This window comes from Ctenopharyngodon idella, chromosome 14 (assembly GCF_019924925.1).
Source record: "Ctenopharyngodon idella isolate HZGC_01 chromosome 14, HZGC01, whole genome shotgun sequence".
Classification (NCBI taxonomy): Eukaryota; Metazoa; Chordata; class Actinopteri; order Cypriniformes; family Xenocyprididae; genus Ctenopharyngodon; species Ctenopharyngodon idella.
The window spans coordinates 2,037,274-2,059,949 of record NC_067233.1 but is presented as its reverse complement, the minus strand read 5'-3'; the positions used below and the strand labels follow the sequence as shown (position 1 = coordinate 2,059,949).

The following is a 22,676-nucleotide window of genomic DNA, read 5'->3' as shown; positions in this document are numbered from 1 at the left end:
TTCTTTGGCTCGTGCCTTACAGAAGGAAAAGGGTTGAGTGAGGTCGTAAAAGCACTTTACTCTTTATCTCTGTAGACCGCAGTGAGATCAGCCGCATGCTGAAGCGGCTCACACTGAACACAGCTTCATTTTTCGGCGTTTAGAATCAAAGTGTCATTTCTAGGCTTGTATGTTGAAGTAACGTGTTTTCCGCAGCGTGTAGTGTGCGTTTGAATTATCGAGGGGGATGTTCCCCGTACTGTACCCAGGGCTCCGATGAGACACATGAAAAATAGAAGAACCACGCAGAAGAGAACATCCGTATTCATCTTCCTCTCAATCTTGCTGCGTTTGTACCTGGGCCCGCTGTTGTTTAACATGGATTTGGTCTCCTGTCCTGCAATGAATAAATCATGACGTAAAAACAAGAACATTTGTAAAATAGCAACACCCATTTACAAGCCATGCCATGTGTATAATTTATCAAGAGAGACATAGTGGGCTATAGAAAATGCCATTTTCAAGTATACTGTGACAGAATGAACTATAATGCCGCCATTATAATCAACTAAGCTGTTGCGCGTGTTTGCATTATAGACAGCTTCATTGATTATAATGGGAGAGTGTTCTAGTTTGTTGCGTCACTGCCAGTGTAAATGGGATGTTAAAGACTTAAAAAGAGTCTGGCTGTATAACATGGGTTTATTGCACTATTAGATGTCACAGTATATTAGGCTTTATCGTTATGAATGATGATGAATGGAAATGTACAACGTGATTTATAAAAACAAAACAGCTTACAGATGGGGAAATTAAAGAAAAGGATGTGGAAGTAATTCAAGGTTGGGGTTGTTTTTGAAGGAAGTCTCTTTTGCTCACCAAGGCTGCATTTATTTGATTAAAAACACAGTAAAATGTAAAATTGTGAAATATTATTATTATTATTTAAAATAGCTGTTTTCTATGTGAATATATAGTAAAAATGTAATTTATTCCTGTGATCAAAGCTGGATTTTCAGCATCATTACTCCAGTCTTCAGTGTCACATGATCCTTCAGAAATCATGATGATTTGATGCTCAAGAAACATTTATGATTATTATCAATGTTGAAAACAGTTGTGCTGCTTAATATTTTTGTGGAAACCGTGATATGTATAGTTCTATATATATAGTTTTTTTAAATAAAATAAAACAAAATAATAAAGTGTGATAATACTATTATATTTTAAAATAAAAAATGAGTATTAAATAAAGATACAATTATTTTATAGTACACTTAAAAATACAATGCTAATATTTACATTTTCATTTTATTTCTTTTTTTTTCATTTTATATATGAATTTTCAACTTTTTCAAACCTAAAATCAGCAAGCTTTTATTTTGGCGGGTTGCCAGGAAGTACATTCAGTGCCGGCGTAGTGACATATTGGGTCCCCCCTGAAATTGGGTCTCCTTTATTATCCCATTGGTTCAAATAGCTTTTAATAGGTACTCTCTTTAGCGCCTGATTACAATTCCTACAAAATCATGTTATGATAAATAGTGTTACAACTATGTTATAATGACCATTTACGTCTTTATTAGTTAGCAGCATAGCATACAGGTAAGCGATTAGCCTGATTGCTTAGTTTATACACGCATTTGCACTTACCCTAAATACAACACGAATTCTGGAAAAGTTGGGACGTTTTTTAAATTTGAATAAAATGAAAACTAAAAGACTTTCAAATCACATGAGCCAATATTTTATTCACAATAGAACATAGATAACATAACAAATGTTTAAACTGAGAAATTTTACAATTTTATGCACAAAATGAGCTCATTTCAAATTTGATGCCTGCTACAGGTCTCAAAATAGTTGGGACGGGGGCATGTTTACCATGGTGTAGCATCTCCTCTTCTTTTCAAAACAGTGTGAAGACGTCTGGGCATCAAGGTTATGAGTTTCTGGAGTTTTGGTGTTAGAATTTGGTCCCATTCTTGCCTGATATAAGTTTCCAGCTGCTGAAGAGTTCCTGGTCGTCTTTGACGTATTTTTCGTTTAATGTTGCTCTAAAAACTTTATATACCTTTCAGCATTCATAGTGCCTTCCAAAACATGCAATCTGCCCATATCGTATGCACTTATGCACTTATGCACAGCTGTGAAAGAGTGCGTTAAAAGATTGTGGAATACTTTAAAAACAATGTTCCTCAACGTCAAATTACAAAGGCTTTGCAAATCTCATCATCTACAGTGCATAACATCATCAACAGAGAAATTTCTAAGCGTAAGGGACAAGGCCGAAGACCTTTATTGGATGCCCGTGGTCTTCGGGCCCTCAGACGACACTGCATCACTAAATGGGCCCAGGAATATTTCCAGAAAACACAATCCGCCGTGCCATCTGCAGATGCCAACTAAAGCTCTATCATGCAAAAAGGAAGCCATATGTAAACATGGTCCAGAAGCGCCGTCGTGTCCTGTGGGCCAAGGCTCACATCAGAGATGCTGGCTTTTGAACTGAACACTGATAACATGCTGGAAGGTCTTCCTCCTCTTTAGCCCGGAGAACACGGCGTCCGTGATTTCCAACAAGAATGTCAAATTTGGACTTGTCTGACCATAGAACACTTTTCCACTTTGAAACAGTCCATTTTAAATGAGCCTTGGCCCACAGGACACGACGGCGCTTCTGGACCATGTTCACATATGGCTTCCTTTTTGCATGATAGAGCTTTAGTTGGCATCTGCAGATGGCACGGCGGATTGTGTTTTCTGGAAATATTCCTGGGCCCATTTAGTGATGCAGTGTCGTCTGAGGGCCCGAAGACCACGGGCATCCAATAAAGGTCTTCGGCCTTGTCCCTTACGCTTAGAAATTTCTCTGTTGATGATGTTATGTACTGTAGATGATGAGATCTGCAAAGCCTTTGCAATTTGACGTTGAGGAACATTTAAAGTATTCCACAATCTTTTTACGCACTCTTTCACAGCTCTGCCCATCTTTACTTCTGAGAGTCTCTGCCTCTCTAAGACATCCCTTTTATAGCTAATCATTTTACAGACCTGATATCAATTAACTTAATTAATTGCTAAATGTTCTCCCAGCTGAATCTTTTCAAAATTTCTTGCTTTTTCATCCATTTGTTGCCCCCGTCCAAACTATTTTGAGACCTGTAGCAGGCATCAAATTTGAATCAAATGTTCTATTGTGAATAAAATATTGGCTCATGTGATTTGAAAGTCTTTTAGTTTTCATTTTATTCAAATTTAAAAAAACGTCCCAACTTTTCCAGAATTCAGGTTGTATATTCTCTTTAATGTGTTAAATTAAGTGTTGAATGTCCAAATACTTAAGTTATAAATAAAACAAATTAATGATGTTCAGTTATTTACTTAATATGCTAGGCTATTTATTAATTAACAGTTAATCAAGTGCCAGAAATTACTTTTAATTGATTTTATTATGCACTAATGTGTTTTCGTACGCATTATATAATAAGCTATGCGTATTTTAAATTAATATCATTCGTATATACTTAGGATAATCATTAACTGACAGTTTGGGGAGGACCCGATTTGTCAAGACACCGGTTTGCAAATAAATGTACAATAGCAATACTAAGGTTTTTGGGACATTTCTTATCACAAAATAAAAGTCCAGAAAGTACCATGGTGATCATTTAGCACCATGACTAATATCAAGGTATCCTGGTATGGTACATCCACAGTCCTTTTTAAAGGGATTTTACTGTAGTATGATATTATTACGATTCATTACTTTATTAAAAACAATAAATATGCCTCTCAACAAAATAATTGTGTATGTAGCTAAGCATATATTTTAGTGTATCCCATGTGAACACACAGTACTATGGAGGGTAGTGTGAAATGTGATGATGAAATGTACCTGCGTACACCACTATTCCAGCCGCGTCATCAGTATTTCTCACTGTGCACCCGCGCAGCAGAAGACTATCGATGCCGAAGCCTGTTCTCCTCTTATCAGGCCTCTCCCTGTGACATCAAACACAGCATCTTCCTTATTCACCCAGACTAATTACCTCAGCGTGTGCCACGTGAGTAACGGGGCCGTCTTTGAATGGAAGAGCAGGATAAGAGCTTTATAATGCTTGGGAACATCAGAATCATCTCTCAGCGTGATAACCCAGTTAATATGGCTGCAGCGGGACCAGAAAAGGCCCAAGTCTGTTTGTCAGCCTACTTTATGCTCTGGCTGTGTGGGGAAACTTTGCAACGGTAATTTTAATGTTGGTGTACATCCACGACCTTTGACCCTAACCCATTATTGTACATGAATGTTCTCTTTATATGTTCTATTTATTATTTATAACAATATGAATTCAACATGGCAGATGACATGGCAAGTGCTGATGCATCAACCTCTGAAATATACTGCAGTGGACTATGGAAGAACATTTCATGATTTGGTAAGTCATAATTATGAGATTACAAAGTCAAAATTATGACATACTAAATCATAACTGATATTACAAAATAAAAATTATGACATACAAAATCATATCTATGAGATTATAGTCATAATTATGAGATAAAAAGTCAAAATTATTACATACTAACTCATAGTTTTAACATTTTGTCATAATTATGACATAAAATGTTGAAATTATGAGATAAAGTTGATATTATGACATACTAAGTCATAATTATGAGATTACAAAGTCAAAATTATGACATACAAAATCATATCTATGAGATTATAGTCATAATTATGAGATAAAAAGTCAAAATTATTACATACTAACTCATAATTTTAACATTTTGTCATAATTGACATAAAATGTTGAAATTATGAGATAAAGTTTAAATTATGACATACTAAGTCATAATTATGAGATTAAAAAGTCAAAATTATGACAAAATTGAAATTATGAGATAACAAAATCAAAATTATGACATACAATGTCATAACTGAGATTACAAAATAGAAATTATGACATACAAAATCATATTTATGAGATTATAGTCATAATTATGAGATAAAGTAAAAATTATTACATACTAAATTATAATTATGAGATTAAAAAGGCAAAATTTTGAAGTAAAAAGTCAAAATTATTACATACTAAGTCATATTTATAAGATTGTCAAATCATAATTATGAGATTACAAAATCAAAATTATGACATACAAAATCATATTTATGAGATTAGTCATAATTATGATAAAAAGTCAAAATTATTACATACTAAATTATGATTGTAACATAATTATGACACAAAAAGTTGAAATTATGACATACTAAGTCATAATTCTCAATTTTTATGTCATATTTATGACATAAAAGTCATAATTGAAATTATGACACAAGTAATAATTATGAGATTAAAAAGTCGAAATTATGACATACTAAGACATACTTTTAACATTTTGTCATAATTATGAGAAAAAAGGTGAAATTATGACAAAATCATAATTATGAGATTATAAAGCTGAAATTATGACAAAGTTAAAAATTATGATATAGTCATAATTATGAGATTAAAAGGCCAAAATTATGACACTTAGTCATACTTTTTTTTTTTTTTTTTTTTTTACTTTTTGTCATATTATGAGATACAAAGTTGAAATTATGACAGAAAGTTGAAATTATAATTACTGTCATAATTTTCGCATTTTATGTCATAATTATGACACAAAAAGTTGAATTTATGATATAAAGTTGAAAGTATGACATACTAAGCCACAACTATGATTATAAAGTCGAACTTAAGATAAAAAGCCAAAAATTATGACAGATTGTTATGTCATAATTATGATTTACAAAAGCATTTTTTTTTCTTATGTAGCAGAAATGGGGTTAGTGGACAGATGTGCACCTCTCACAAGAAAACTAGTAATGGTTATGTGTTTTTAAGTTAAAAAAGAGAGACATGAACATGTTTTCCTCCGTGACGCATCAGAGGGTTTAAGCAGTTTCCCTCATTAGGAAATGACAAATTTGAAGGCCAAACAAACGCTGCTCATTGGTGTGGATCTGACAAAAGAGGCAGTCACGATGGAGTCGTGATGTAGTTAATCGTGCATGAAATTGAGTGAAATTGATTTCAGATACTCACACATAACCTTTGAACAGGTTGAGGTTGTTGTTGGGGTTTTCACACACTACAGTACTGTCAAATGTTTGAGGTTGAAATGGTTCACCCTGAAACACAAGAGAGAGAGGTCATGCATGATTTCCTCCTTCTATATCCTCATTTTTTACATTATATTGTACTTTGAACTGACTAACGAGGGCTGTCCAACAAGTCCTACTGTTTGACAGAGAAAGCACACGTGGCAAACTGAGCAGTCATGATAAACACATGACCAAAATAAACATCAACAAGTCATTCCTGTACATGTTCTCAGACACAGAGCGGTGTTTAGTGTGTCACTCAGATTGGTATGACAGGTATGTGTGTGTTTGGGAGTTGTTAGTTATCTTTTACACAATCACACTTATTATTTTACTGCTCTCAGTGACATCTGGCTGACTCATAATGAAGAGTGATGTATAACGAAACTTCAGAAGCTGTCAAAAACTGAAGTATGACTTATTTTTGAACAAAACCAGCAACACTTGAGGTGTGGAGGGATCAGAAATGAACAAAAAACTGGAGCTAAAAGATCAAGACTTTATTTTACCAACGCGTTTCGGCACACAGGCCTTCGTCAGGGCTAAAAAAACTAAAGTATGAAAACATATAAAAGGGTGGCGATTTAAAAAAATAAAAATAAAAACAAACAAACAAACAAATAAATAAATAAATATTACTTAATGTAATATAACATTTTTACTGTATTACAAAAAATAATAATATATAATTTATTTTTTCACATTACAGTAGATTTTTTTGCATTGTGAGATTATTTTTTATGACAATAATTAAATAAATAATATTAATGTAATATAATTTTTTACTGTATTACAAAAAAGAATAATATATAATATGTTTTTTCACATAACAGTAATGAGATTATTTTGCATTGTAACTGTCAATTAAGCACAATTATGGATATTAGATTCACATTAATGCGATATAGTATTTTTACTGTATTACAGAAAATAATAATATAACATTTTTTCACAGTACAGTAGAGTTTTTGCATTGTGAGTTTATTTTTATGACAATTACTATTAAATAAAATAAATAAATATTAATGTAATATAATTTTTTACTGTATTACAAAAAATAATAATATTTTTTTTTCACATTACAGTAAAAAATTTTTTTTGCATTGTGAGATTATTTTTTATAACAATTATTATTAAATAAAATAAATAAACAAACGATATACAATATACTGTTAAAATGTTTGGGGTTAGTAAGATTTTATTTTAATCTTTAGAAATTAATACTTTCATTTAGCAAGGATACATTAAATTGCATAAAAATGTGACAATAAACACATTTATAATGTTAAAAAAATTTTTATTTCAAATAAATGCTGTTCTTTTGATCTTTCTGTTTATCAAATAATCCTGTAAAAAAGCTTTATGGTTTACACACACAAAAAAAATAAATTAAGCAGCACAACTGTTTTATTATTTTTTCTTGAAACTTCTGGAAGAATTAATTTAGCTACATCAGTTTCTGTTAATAATATATTATAGTTATAGTTTATAGTTTATATATTATAGTTATATTTCACTTTATTTAACACTTTATCAATGACATTTATGAATATTTGAGCGTTTCCACCTGGTATTAAGATGCGTTTTGGTCGATCGGATCACAAGTAGACGAGAACCGTTTACACCTGGTGTTTTAATCCGTCTCTTTTGTCCACTTTCAGCCACTTCTGTCCTGATTTCTTTGAGGGGACGGTCTAAATGTATGTTTTTTTTTCAGATCTTTCAATCTAATGGATGAAATAAGCTCATGCAATTTACATATGAACGCATCCGGAGATGACGGAAAAACACATGGAGACAGAAATGACAGAAATCAGGAATGGTGAGAGAACATTGTGCTTGGTACATTTTTCATCTTCAGACCAAACATGGTTTTTCAGCCGACGAAGTTTAAATCCCGTCTGGCTAGAGCATTTCCCATAATGTTAAGTCAGCAGACAGAGAGTAGACGGTCTTTCGACCACATGAGCGTTTACACTATGGAAGTGGACAAGCTCAAAACGTTTTACACCCCGTTTACACCTGTATTTAGTGTCGTCCACTTGTGATCCGATCGACCAGGTGTAATCAGGGCCTAAGTGTCCTAACGGGCTCATTGTAGCTGTACGCTTTAGATTCTCCCACAGGTATTTTATGATAGGCACTTACGAGAGTAGAAAAGCCTGGCACCACCCTCCTCTGTTTGAGGTTGGTCTCTCCATCCAGATTGGCTGTTTCCATGTGGCACACTCCATTAGGGTCGGACGTGTGCAGGAGCAGGATGTCAGCTGGGATGATCTCGTTAGAGAGCACTCTCACAAAATCCCCCACCCGTACATCCTTCCACCTCCTCTCCACGAAGCACATCTGTTTCCTGTGAGGAGACGAGAGTTAATACCTCACACGGACTCTTCTGATGCTTTGTGGGGTTTCATATAAATGCACAGACACACTCGGACACTATTAATATGGGTACGAATACACGGATGTAGACGGCATAATATACGTATGAAAAATTCATGATTAGTTTGGAAGCAGTACAGGACATATTTATTGCTAATTTGAGCATATCTATGTGTAATTTTTGTAACTATGGGCATCCTGAATCAATAAAACTTTGCATCTTCTAGTATGTGTCAATGTCAGCTGTCATCAAGGAGCACAGGAGTCACGCTGTGAATGTCAGGTATGCTGTTCTACACGCACAACTGGGTTGGGTGGTTCTTTACTGTCTGACGGAAACGTCATGGTCACACCTCACACTCAGCAGAGGAGCATCTTCAACATGACTCCAGGGTGGAGCTCACATCTTCTCTTCTGTCAAGTTACATGGAAGCAGTTTGATAACACATTTAATGCTTTGCAAGCATAAAAGGAAGGGTGAATTTCACCACCACCACCAAAAAAATAAATAAACTAAAAAAAAATATTTTTACTGTATTGCAGGTAATAATAATATGTTTTTACATTACAGTAATTTTTTTTTTTTTTTTGTATTGTGAAATTATTTTTAGAACAATTAATCACAATTAAGGACATTAGATTCACATTAATGTAAGATAACATTTTTACTTTATTACAAAAAATAATTATATATATATATATATATATATAGTTTTTATAACAATTAAACACATATAAGGACATTATTACTATTAATGTAATATGGTATTTTTACTGTATTACAAAAGATAATGATATAAAATATTTTTTTCACATTATAGTAATATGAGTTTTTTTGCATTGTGAAGTTATTTTTTATAACAAATAAATACAATTAAGGACACTGGATTCATATTCATGTAATATAACATTTTTACTGTATTACAAAAAGGAATTATATATATTTCACATTAAAGTAATATGAGATTATTTTATATTGTGATATTGTTTTTATAAAAATTAAGCACAATTAAGGACATTATTACCATTAATGTAATATAGTGTTTTTACTGTATTACAAAAAATAATTTAAATATTTTCTCTCACATTACAGTAATATGAGTTTCTTTGAGATTATTTTTATTTTTTTTATAACAATTAAGCACAATTAAGGACATTAGATTCATATTAATGTAATATTAAATTTAGAGATTATTTTGCATTGTAACATTGTCAATTAAGTACAATTAAGGATATTAGATTCAAAAAATGCAATTTTTTGCATTGTGACATTGTTTTTATATTATATATATATATATATATATATATATATATATACATACATATGTGTGTAATCAAGAACAATAAACCAACATTACCATTAATGCAAAGTATTTTTACTGTATTACAAAAAATAATATTTTTTTCACATTACAGTAATATGATTTTTATTTATTTTTTTTATTTTTTTTTGCATTGTGAGATTATTTTTATAACAATTAAGCACAAATAAGGATACAAGATTCACATTAATGCAACATAGTATTTTTAACTGCATTACATAAAATAATTATTTTAATTTTTGCATTGCAATAATGAGCAAGAGTGGGGGAAATTATACTTATTTGTCTTGGAAAATAATGGCACAATTAATTTTCTTTAAGAAAAATTCTTTGTTTTTTGTTTTGAATTTGAGGTACAGTATGACAACTTGCTGCTGTCAAATTATGGATAAATTTACAGTTCATTCCCACTGCCAGGCAAACATTGCCCTCAAAACAACCCCTTTTCCTTCATGCAAACCTGAATCCATTTCAATTATACCACTAAGAGAAGAAAATGAATTAATTATGTTTTTACTAATGAAATGGCTGACAAAAGAATATTAGTTAGGCAGGCCTGCTGCTGTTTTGTGCCAAGCAAGCATTTCTCTGAATGAAGTGGCTGATGTCTGTTTGAGATAGTGGCGTGAGATAAATCTTGCGAGGAGCGCTCCAGAAGAACTCACTGTTTGCAGTCTGTGATTAGCGAGACGTCTATTTCTGGCATTTAACTGTCAGTCAAAATGTGTGAGTGTGAAGAAATGATGATGTGTGAGACAAACACCTGCTCTTGAATACTCTATCTTTGAACGAGAGACAACACCTTATACCATTTCACAGCATTCCACCGCACGCTGAATTTTGTGACGTTCACACGCCGCCTTTAAAGTGAAAAACTACAGTGGCTGAAGATAAAATATGATCATGCATGGCAGGCAATTCCATCATAACCATTATCATTTCATCATAATCAATCATAATCACCAGTTACTCTCTATCAGAAAGTCCTCATCCTATCATCTGAGATGTGTTTTGAAGTGTCTCTGATGTTAACTATGAATGAGTAGGTGCAGCCAGCATTTCAAAGCATGCTTTTTCAATCTAATCCACCAATATATCTGCATTCCTCTCAGTTAAATGGCAGGGGAGAGCCCAAAGTTTCTTCTAGTTTCACATGACTGGCGTCAGACCAAAGAAATGAGCAAGGTTGCACACAACACGTTAGATCATGTTTGCTCTAGCAGAAGCGTGACGACCCATACAGTTTGTGGGAAAGGTGCATGCATGTACATTTGTACAAGATCGGCGTGACTCATCAGGACGGGAGGCATTACTTACACTGCATCCTACTCACATTTTTGTGATACCAATGCATGCCATGTCAAATGTCAAAGCTCATGCATGCTAATTTAAGTCAGCCGGCCTGGCAACTGTTTGTTAAAGTTTGCCATTGTTTGCAGCAGATGTATTTGTTAATGAAAGTTTGGGGGCAGTATGTTCTATCACAAGGAAAGGGATCTATAAATAACTACCTGCCACACTCCTGACAATTCTTCCTGCATCCCTCCTCCACACCAACTGCCCCTCTCCTCTCCACACATATGTCCAGGAGCCTGATTATAGACGGCAAGCCCAAACCTGCCTTTTTTAAGTATTAGGAGTGTTTGGTAAATCATGCATCACTATTATTGTTGGGAGCAAGAGCTCCCTCTGAATTTTTGAGGCAAATGGATTTTGAATTGAACTTCAAAAAGACAAAAAATAAAAAAAAGTCACCTTTTTTGTTTAATTTCACCATTTTGAAGCCAAAATATGTAATTTAGTGATTAGTGCAGAACCAAAGAGTTTTTCAGTGATTTTACAAAAAAATAAAAGGTTACACTTTATTTTAAGGTGTCCTTGTGTAATTATACATTTAAGTACTGAGTAATAGAGCTGTAAAATCGATTAATCGTGATTAATCACATCTAACATAAAAGTTTGTTTATATATATATATATATATATATACATACACACACACACAGACACACACACACACACATATATGCAAACATATTATATAAACAAACTTGTTAAATGCGATTAATCGATTTTACATGCACACACACACACATATATTATATAAACAAACTTTTATGTTAGATGCAATTAATTTTACAGCCCTACTGAGTAATATTAATTATATTTTACAAAAATAAAAGGTTAAACTTTATTTTAAGGTGTCCTTGTCACAGTGTAATTATACATTTAAGTACTGTAAATATAAATTAAGTACATTTAATGTAACTGTAAATTAAGTACATTTAAGTACTGTAAAATCGATTAATCGCATCTAACAAAAGTTTGTGTATATATATATATACACACACACGCACACACACACACACACATATGCAAATATATACGCTATATAAACAATCTTTTATGTCAGATGCGATTAAACACAATTAATCGATTTTACAGCCCTACTGAGTAATATTAATTATATATTGAAAAAATAAAAGTTTACACTTTATTTTAAGATGTCCTTGTTACAGTGTAATTATACATTTAAGCACTGAGTAATAGGGCTGTAAAATCGATTAATCGCGATCAATCGCATCTAACACAAAAGTTTGTTTATATAATATATATATGTGTGTGTGTGTGTGTGTGTGTGTATATATATATATATATATATATATATATAAACAAACTTTTATGTTAGACGCATTAATCGCAATTAATTGATTTTACAGCCCTACTGAGTAATATTAACTGCATGTAATTACTATATGGTTAAGGTTAGAATTATTACTATAGTAACTACATGTAACGTGTAACAAATAAAGTGTCACCTTTAATGAAATATGTACATACGTTAATAATGTATGTTCTCACTTCGGTTCATAATTCAGAAGTATACAGTGAAAGCTGAAGGTAAGTTTTATTATAAATAATAATAGTTGTTTTTATTTGGGGTTGGGTTTTTCCCATAAAACACAAGTAGTGTTATCAAAAAGTAAATTCTGATGTGTTCCATAAATGCAAACACAGGGCGAGATCAGTTCAGCCAAGTTCAAATTTGCTTGGTGCATTATAGAAATTGATATTATTTCAGGATTTGACTCCAGCCCCTAATTACATCACTAGACTATCATGGCAGAAATATCCCTATTGACCCCTCAAAAAAAATTATTGATTAAAATGAGATTATTGCTCATACTTACTTAGTATTAGGGATTTGAACAAACCACTCTAAGTAGGCACGTTACACTTCATTGAGTAACCCAGCTCATATCTAGACCACCTAGCAACCATCCAGCACACTCTAGCAACGCCCAAGCAACCACCTAGAACATCTTAGCAACACCCTAGCGACCTATCCACAACATCCTAGCATCATGGTGGTCAGTTTTGCATGTATAAGCGCGACTCGCATTTTCTTCAGAAAGTTTAAAAGTCCTGTTTACTAAATGAACATGAGGACAAGCTGCTTATTTTCCTAAATATTCCACAGCAGTAAAAATTCTCAGCAGGATAGAATTAAACAGTCAAGACGGAATAAGCATCACTTTGTCTGCCCTGAGCTGTTTTAATGAAAGTGGGTTCGACTATGTGTGTGAACAATATTATAAAACTCTCTCCCTTTGGGGCAGAATAGGAACTAATCAATCATAACCGCTGGAGGAAAGCACCATGGTTCATTCAGTTCAAATATGGGAGGGAAACGTGCACATTACAAGCATTAGCAACACTGTACAGTGTAAAACCGTGTGAAGTATTAGATTAGCGTAATGATTTTGTTGCTTTCAGACAGACGGTTCCCTTGTGGAGCCAGTGGAACGAGGGATTGTCTGACTGCTGGGAACCGTTTGAAATTGAATTGTTTACTTATGGGTATGAAACTCCAGCATGATAAAACAATGTCATAAAGGAAAAGCAGCCCTTGCCAAGAAACTGAATGAAATCATCACTACTGGTTGTCGTGCATCATGGTGCCTAAGCACAATAGATGTTGCCTGTAAATTTATTCTCTTGAAATCACACGTAAGACTAAACAATGCATTTTACTTACAAAATGTGGCATATTTAAGCAATATCACATTATTGTGCATATAATATTGCTTTTATAGCATTACAATTCAATAAACAAGAACTTAATATTGAGCTACTCCCATTTAAGACACTATATTGCCAGTTACTTTGTCTGTTTTTCTCCAGACAACGAAAACACTTCAAAGCAAAGCCACAGCAGAATCAACTGTAGTACTGGTATTTCATTCCTGAATGAATCAGCAAATGAAAGAGTTGAGTAAATGATTCAATGACTCATTTATATGAATCAGAGTTTTTAAAAAGATTAAATGAATGATTCAATGACTCACTCATATGAATCTGAGTTTTTGAATCGGTTAAATAAATGATTCAATGACTCACTCATAAAGACTTGTCGCCACCTACTGGCATAATGTTAAAAGTTACTGAAAATCATGAAAATGCAAACTGGTGTTTGTTATAATATTAGTTTAATTATCATAATCATAAACACAGCTTAGTTTTACGGTTTACTTGTTATTCTTATAGTTATTTACTCTAGTACACTAAAAAAAAATGCTGGGTTAAAAACAACCCAAGTTGGGTTGAAAATGGACAAACCTAGCGGTTGGGTTAAATGTTTGCCCAACATGTTGGGTAGTTTTATTTAACTCAGCTATTGTTTAAAAATTACTGTATTGTTTGCTTAAAATGAACCCAAAGCATGCTGGAAATGAACCTTTATTAATAAGTTTAATGAATAATAATTAAACTAAATTGCTAAATTAAATCCGAAGCGCTCAGAACACCAGATGCTGGCAACCTGCTGGTCAAAACAGTGTAAATACTATGAAAACTCAACCCAGACATGCGTACATCTTTTACAAACCAATTGCAAATGTTTTCTTGAAAGTGTAATCTATTAAATGTAATCTACAAAATCATCAAATAACTTTAAATATGAATTGTCTGTAGAATAATTGTTCTTTTATTAATTTGTCGGTCTTGTTTTGTGTGTTTTATAGAGGGCTTAGCTAATCAGGCCAATAAGAGACAATTAATTACTACTCTTGCTTTTTTTCTTATACAAAAACACCATTAAAAATGTGCGCTCCGAAGTACGAAGCTTCACAAAGCAGTGTTTCAAAAGCACCCATCTCTACCTATAGCGGCTAATGAATCCGAAAGAAAATAGCTTACTTTCATGTTGAAAAATAATGTGAAAAATTCCAAATTCTAAACCAGAAGAAACTGCTATCCAGGCATTCTCTGTAACTCATGTAGCATTTAATACAATCACGCCAACTAAATGCTACATTGGTTGATCTGATCACAGATAGAGTTGCAGGAATGAGGTCTCATCTCTAACTGAATGGTGCTGTGCTAACAACCTTGTGCTGAAACGAACTTACATCATCAAAAAAACTCACCAAAGGCTCTTCTTCCCACGACAGCTCAAAAAGTTTTGAGGTATCAAAGACCGAAAGGCTTCAGTTCTATAGAGCAGCGATAGAAAGTGTATTAACTTTTTCAATCACACTGTGGTATGGAAACTCCACAGATCAGCAGAGGAAGTTGGAATACAGTATTGTGCTCCCTGCCTCAAAAAGTATTGACTACGATCTTAAAGTAAGGCCTGAAAATTCAGGAATCTACATACAATAATACCTTCCACAACATCGCTGTAAAAGACTGTCCAAAATCCTAATTCCTCCACTTACACTGTAAAAAGTAGTATCCTACACTCTAAAAATGCTGGGTAAAAACAACCCAAATCAGGTTGAAAATGGACAAACTCAGCAATTGGGTTGATTTAACCCAGTGGTTGGGTTAAATGTTTGCCCAACCTGCTGGGTAGTTTTATTTAACTCAACTATTGTTTAAAAATGACTATATGTCTGGCTTAAAATGAACCCAAAATATGTTGGAAATTAAAAATCAGACACATAATTACTAGAGGCAACAATAATAATCAAAAGGTGAACATTTATTAATAAGCAATTTAATAAATGTTTCATTATTATTCATTAAACATATTAATAAATGTTAATTTCCAACATACTTTGGGTTCATTTTAAGCAAATAATACAGTCATTTTTAAACAATAGTTGAGTTAAATAAAACTACCCAGCAGGTTGGGTTACAACAACCCGGTTGCTGGGTTTGTCCATTTTCAACCCAACGTGGGTTGTTTTTAACCCAACAATTTAGAAAAACTAGCTTGTTTGGTATAAATAATGCATTTAGGTTGATTCAGTGATGTTAAATAATATTTTGACTTGAACAAAACCATTTAATTCAGATTCTACCATTTTAGATTACTATTTTTTTTTTTCAGTGTATGAATCTGTATGTATTTTATGTACCTGCATATGTATAAATACTACTTACATTTAAGCCACAAAGTAGGCTACATCTGCTGTAATGCCGCTCCTTTTTACTGACAAGACATTATATTTTGATAAAAGATTTGAAGACAAACGATCTTCTTTGGAATAACATGAACTGATGTAACATAAGACCAGAAACAAGTTAATAAATCAATATTTTGCCTGTTATATCTCTGAATATAATATAACCCAGCTGTCCAAAACTGAGATATTGTTAAAACAACAGAAAAGCACATATTGTGAATAATAAAAATGGCAAAAGAGGTAGTTTTTCTAACACCCCCTCTGGGCATGGCAGGCACGTCAGGACAGTTTTCGACTGACCCGAGCCAGCCGGTGCGGCTGGGACACCTGGGCTCTCCCGTATGGAAACACTTCGGGAATCACAAAATGGAGCAGCGGCTTAGCTCAAAATAAAATGAAAGAGACTAAGTAACCATGGCAATAAGTGATGGATTTGGAATCTCTTTTGGAAGTAAGAATATATCTCAGGGTGTACCTGTGACTGCTGTGAAATCTCCCGCTCTCTCTCTCTCTCTCTCTAACCTCTAGTCTCTCAGTCCTTCCACCTCTCAAGTGTGGTAAATTACTCATTTTTTTTCCCACCAGCTATTCAGTCATTTTAAAATAGATCTAAACGATGCCTCTCTGTCTACCCCTCTGATGCAACACAATGTTGAGGATCTCGTCAAAATGCACACAATGCGTTGGATGCAAGACATTGTGCAGCTCTTCAAAAGAAGGAAAAAAAATCTCCCACACAAATTTTATTTCTAGGTCAAAAATTCCCATGGGGTTTCGAAACACAGATGAAGTGAAACACAAATTCAAGCGAGCCTGCACCACGACAGCTCACAGAAAGATGGGGGGAGAGAGAGAGAGTGAGGGATGTAGAGAGGCAAGAAAGAGTGCAGAGAGCAAGAGAGACATTTGACGGAGTCACTGTATATAGTCCCTGCCAACTTCAATTTATTTATTTTTATATATTTTATGAACAATTATACAAATTCTCTGGTGTAATACACCTAACAATGGATGAGCAAAGTGTTCTGTACAGACATCTAAAGGATTTAGGGGTTGTTTCATCCATCTGCATTACAGTATTTATTAATTATCTTAGTCAATGTAAATACTACATCCTAAACGGCCACATTTTTAAGGCCTATAGTGAAAAGATGATTAACTTTTTAAAATGTGTCTTGCAATTGACCCTTTGCAAAGCAGAGTTACTTTTTGGTATGAAACAGTCTCAGCTTTCAAATTTTGTCATTTTTTTTAAAAGAAATTCCAATAAATACCGTTTTTGTGGCTCTTTAATGTGTCGTGACAGATCGCTGTAGCACCTCAGTTCAAACGGCACATAAACCGATCATCTCTTCCTAGTTATAGCATGAAATAAACATGAATGAACACCAGAAGGAATGTTGTTTCAACCACGGAAAGATGTCAATACACACCATTTTTCAAGTTCAAGTCTGGTTGCTTTGTCAGACAAAATGGTGGATTTGGCGTTATGATTGGTCAGATCGCCTGTCAATCAAACTTCAGGTGAAGGGTGAATTCCGATGTTCTATTCTGTTATTTTTTAAAGGGGTCATGACATGAAAAATCAAATTTGCCTTGATCTTTTGACATATAAGAGGTCTTTGTACCATTAAAACATCCTGCAAGTTTCAGAGCTTAAAAAAATCCTCATACAGTATACAGATGTGCGTTCAGTTTCTGAAGTCATTATAATAACTGACGCTGTCTACTCTGATACGGTATACAGATGTGCGTTCAGTTTCTGAAGCCATTATAATCACTGACGCTGTCTACGCGGATACAGTATACAGATGTGCGTTCAGTTTCTGAAGCCATTATAATCACTGACGCTGTCTACGCGGATACAGTATACAGATGTGCGTTCAGTTTCTGAAGTCATTATAATCACTGACGCTGTCTACGCTGATACAGTATACAGATGTGCGTTCAGTTTCTGAAGTCATTATAATCACTGACGCTGTCTACGCTGATACGGTATACAGATGTGCGTTCAGTTTCTGAAGCCATTATAATGACTGACGCTGTCTACGCTGATACGGTATACAGATGTGCGTTCAGTTTCTGAAGCCATTATAATCACTGACGCTGTCTACGCTGATACGGTATACAGATGTGCGTTCAGTTTCTGAAGCCATTATAATCACTGACGCTGTCTACGCTGATACAGTATACAGATGTGCGTTCAGTTTCTGAAGCCATTATAATGACTGACGCTGTCTACGCTGATACAGTATACAGATGTGCGTTCAGTTTCTGAAGTCATTATAATCACTGACGCTGTCTACGCTGATACAGTATACAGATGTGCGTTCAGTTTCTGAAGCCATTATAATGACTGACGCTGTCTACGCTGATACAGTATACAGATGTGCGTTCAGTTTCTGAAGCCATTATAATCACTGACGCTGTCTACGCTGATACGGTATACAGATGTGCGTTCAGTTTCTGAAGCCATTATAATCACTGACGCTGTCTACGCTGATACAGTATACAGATGTGCGTTCAGTTTCTGAAGCCATTATAATGACTGACGCTGTCTACGCTGATACAGTATACAGATGTGCGTTCAGTTTCTGAAGCCATTATAATCACTGACGCTGTCTACGCTGATACGGTATACAGATGTGCGTTCAGTTTCTGAAGCCATTATAATCACTGACGCTGTCTACGCTGATACGGTATACAGATGTGCGTTCAGTTTCTGAAGCCATTATAATCACTGACGCTGTCTACGCTGATACGGTATACAGATGTGCGTTCAGTTTCTGAAGCCATTATAATCACTGACGCTGTCTACGCTGATACAGTATACAGATGTGCGTTCAGTTTCTGAAGCCATTATAATCACTGACGCTGTCTACGCTGATACAGTATACAGATGTGCGTTCAGTTTCTGAAGCCATTATAATCACTGACGCTGTCTACGCTGATACAGTATACAGATGTGCGTTCAGTTTCTGAAGCCATTATAATCACTGACGCTGTCTACGCTGATACAGTATACAGATGTGCGTTCAGTTTCTGAAGCCATTATAATGACTGACGCTGTCTACGCTGATACGGTATACAGATGTGCGTTCAGTTTCTGAAGCCATTATAATCACTGACGCTGTCTACGCTGATACGGTATACAGATGTGCGTTCAGTTTCTGAAGCCATTATAATCACTGACGCTGTCTACGCGGATACAGTATACAGATGTGCGTTCAGTTTCTGAAGCCATTATAATCACTGACGCTGTCTACGCGGATACAGTATACAGATGTGCGTTCAGTTTCTGAAGTCATTATAATCACTGACGCTGTCTACGCTGATACAGTATACAGATGTGCGTTCAGTTTCTGAAGTCATTATAATCACTGACGCTGTCTACGCTGATACAGTATACAGATGTGCGTTCAGTTTCTGAAGTCATTATAATCACTGACGCTGTCTACGCTGATACGGTATACAGATGTGCGTTCAGTTTCTGAAGCCATTATAATCACTGACGCTGTCTACGCTGATACGGTATACAGATGTGCGTTCAGTTTCTGAAGCCATTATAATCACTGACGCTGTCTACGCTGATACGGTATACAGATGTGCGTTCAGTTTCTGAAGCCATTATAATCACTGACGCTGTCTACGCTGATACGGTATACAGATGTGCGTTCAGTTTCTGAAGCCATTATAATCACTGACGCTGTCTACGCTGATACGGTATACAGATGTGCGTTCAGTTTCTGAAGCCATTATAATCACTGACGCTGTCTACGCTGATACGGTATACAGATGTGCGTTCAGTTTCTGAAGCCATTATAATCACTGACGCTGTCTACGCTGATACAGTATACAGATGTGCGTTCAGTTTCTGAAGCCATTATAATCACTGACGCTGTCTACGCTGATACAGTATACAGATGTGCGTTCAGTTTCTGAAGCCATTATAATCACTGACGCTGTCTACGCTGATACAGTATACAGATGTGCGTTCAGTTTCTGAAGCCATTATAATCACTGACGCTGTCTACGCTGATACAGTATACAGATGTGCGTTCAGTTTCTGAAGCCATTATAATCACTGATGCTGTCTACGCTGATACAGTATACAGATGTGCGTTCAGCTTCTGGCATCTGCCGACAACAGGACAAATGGAAGAGTGAAAGAACATTCGCTTTGTATGTTCGTTTTATATGGATAATGTTTTCAAAACACTTACTCACGTGCAATAGTGAGTGGGCGTTGAGAGCAATGACGTTAGCCAATCATAACAGTGGCCGTTTACTGACAAGTCTTAAAGGAGCAGAGCCTTAAAAATGGATCATTACAGACAGAGGGTCAGAATGAGGGTTGAAAATAATTATTTTTCCGCATATATATGTTGTGTGTGTGTGTGTGTGTGTGTGTGTGTGCGCAAAAACAATTATTAACATTATAAGTGAACCTCAAAGAACATATTAAAATAATAAAAAAAAAATCCATGTCATGACCCCTTTCATGCAATTTTTGAATGGGTTGTGTAAATGAACCCTTCAAACACTGCATTAGCATTTAACATTCATTTTTAGCACCTTTAACGTGGCATGAATGCCACATTTTTGGTTATTTCAAAACATAAAATTGCTGTTTTTCAGAATTGATCCGATGGTGGAAAGTGTGAAGATTTCAGGGGGCATGGATAATTCTGTACATTTTATATTGTGTTCATTGTGTTTGTTTCAAATAATTAATTTTAGTTAAAACGAAGCATGGCTAATTTATTTAATAAATTAATTATTTTTATTAACTACATTATGTCAATAAAAGTTTGAAAATAAGCAGCTTTATCATAATTACAGCAGAAATAGGTCTACTGGAAATGTCTTTTTTGAATGGGCTCTGAATATTATGCAACAGGAGGCAATAAAGTTGAGAACCACTACGCTTAATTAACATGTTCAACCCTATAATATATTTTAATATTAATATTTTATTAATATCAATCAATCATGTTCACTTTACCAATGATGTGCGAGCTGTTTACCTGCTGAATATGAAGCAAGGCATATTGTTGAGCTGCTGGTCACTCTGGTACCTCCGGAAATCCTCCCAGCCATCCTTGACAGCGGTCAGTGCCAGGATGACACAAATGGGAATGAGAGCCACCTCCGGTTGGAACGCGTTGACCACTGGGACGAAATTCAAGATGGCCAGGCCCACAAAATAAATGTTGGCCAAACGGTGGAACTGCTCAAATAAGTTCATGGGGATGAAAGACCAAAGTCTGTATTTGTTGGTTTTGATCGCGTTGCCCTCATACTGGCGGTTCGGCTGGTCACGTTTCTTCAGATCTTCAAAGGGCAGGTTGGAGACCACCGTCCTGACAGGTTTGTCCCGGTCCCTGTGCCTCGCCCAGCCCTGCCGAAGAAGGGTCAGAGGGTTTGTCCAGGTCATGATGTCTCAGCCCTGCATGTCACTTAGATCTGGAGCTTTAATATGAATCCTGCAGTGACTCACCTCACCTGTACGAGTGAGACTAAAAGAGAAGTGCAGAGAAAAAGAAAGGGAGAGAGTGAAAGAAAATGTGGGCTGAGACTACACCTGTTAAACTCCCCTGACCGCTCTCTATTGGAACAAACACCTGTCTGAGGTGAAGGTATGCTGTCAGAGCACTGCATGCCACAAATACAGCGGCAGAATCAAAGCTGGAAATGAAGATTCAAAGACACAACGGCACCCCAGTGACCCAATTACATTAATCAAAGCTCTGAGCAGGATATACTCAAGCTCAAAGCAGTCATCCGCATAAATAATGGTGTATGTTCACTGCAGACACAGTGCTCACATTACCGGTCAAAAGCCGGGACATTTTGTTAATTAAGTTAAAAAATAATAAATAAAACGTTCTGTTCTGAAGATTTATGCTTAAATGCTTGAAATTGGATTTAGTACACTCTCAGAAAAAAAGGTACAAAAGCTGGGGTGGTATCTTTTCAAATGATACACCTTTTTTAACCCCTGAAGGGTGCAAATGAATGCCTTAAAGGTTACTAATGCCTTTAGGTACTATTATGTATATAATAGTACCTAAAGCGTACATTTTAGTACCTTTTAAAGTCCCTCTGATATCAAAATTTCATTTTTTTAGCTTTTAGTATAAATATGTTAGCCTTAAGGTTATGAATAAGCTAGTGTGTTCCAAAACAATGACAAAATTCACATTTAGGAGATATAAGCATTCAAAACTTACGCTAAAATGAATCACTGATTTTCATGACATCACAACAGACTTCAGCTTCTCATCAAATCTTCTGTCCAATCAAATGCTCTCTAGAATCTGAAGTCCCGCCCCCTCCTGCACTATTAACAGACGCTGAAGCCTCGGCTGAAATCGGTCATTTGTTCACACATTTACTAGTTTCTATATGGTGAATGTGCACTATATAGAGG

The 22,676-nt window shown here is 34.9% G+C and overlaps 1 protein-coding gene across 2 annotated transcripts in view; it reads right to left on the bottom strand.

Annotated features, from left to right (window-relative positions):
• atp10b (ATPase phospholipid transporting 10B) overlaps positions 1–22,003 on the bottom strand; it is a 46,513-nt gene extending 24,510 nt beyond the window's left edge. The window contains exons 1-5 of one of the 2 annotated variants that reach the window (XM_051859761.1): positions 21,271–22,003; positions 8,276–8,480; positions 6,069–6,154; positions 3,878–3,984; positions 245–376 (exon numbers count right to left, since the gene is read on the bottom strand). In XM_051859761.1, the coding sequence (XP_051715721.1) occupies positions 245–376; positions 3,878–3,984; positions 6,069–6,154; positions 8,276–8,480; positions 21,271–21,680 (940 nt within the window). In that variant the 5' untranslated portion in view covers positions 21,681–22,003. The remainder of the gene's footprint in view (positions 1–244; positions 377–3,877; positions 3,985–6,068; positions 6,155–8,275; positions 8,481–21,270) is intronic. The other variant, XM_051859760.1, reaches the window with a different exon arrangement.
• Between the last annotated feature and the right edge of the window lie 673 nt (positions 22,004–22,676).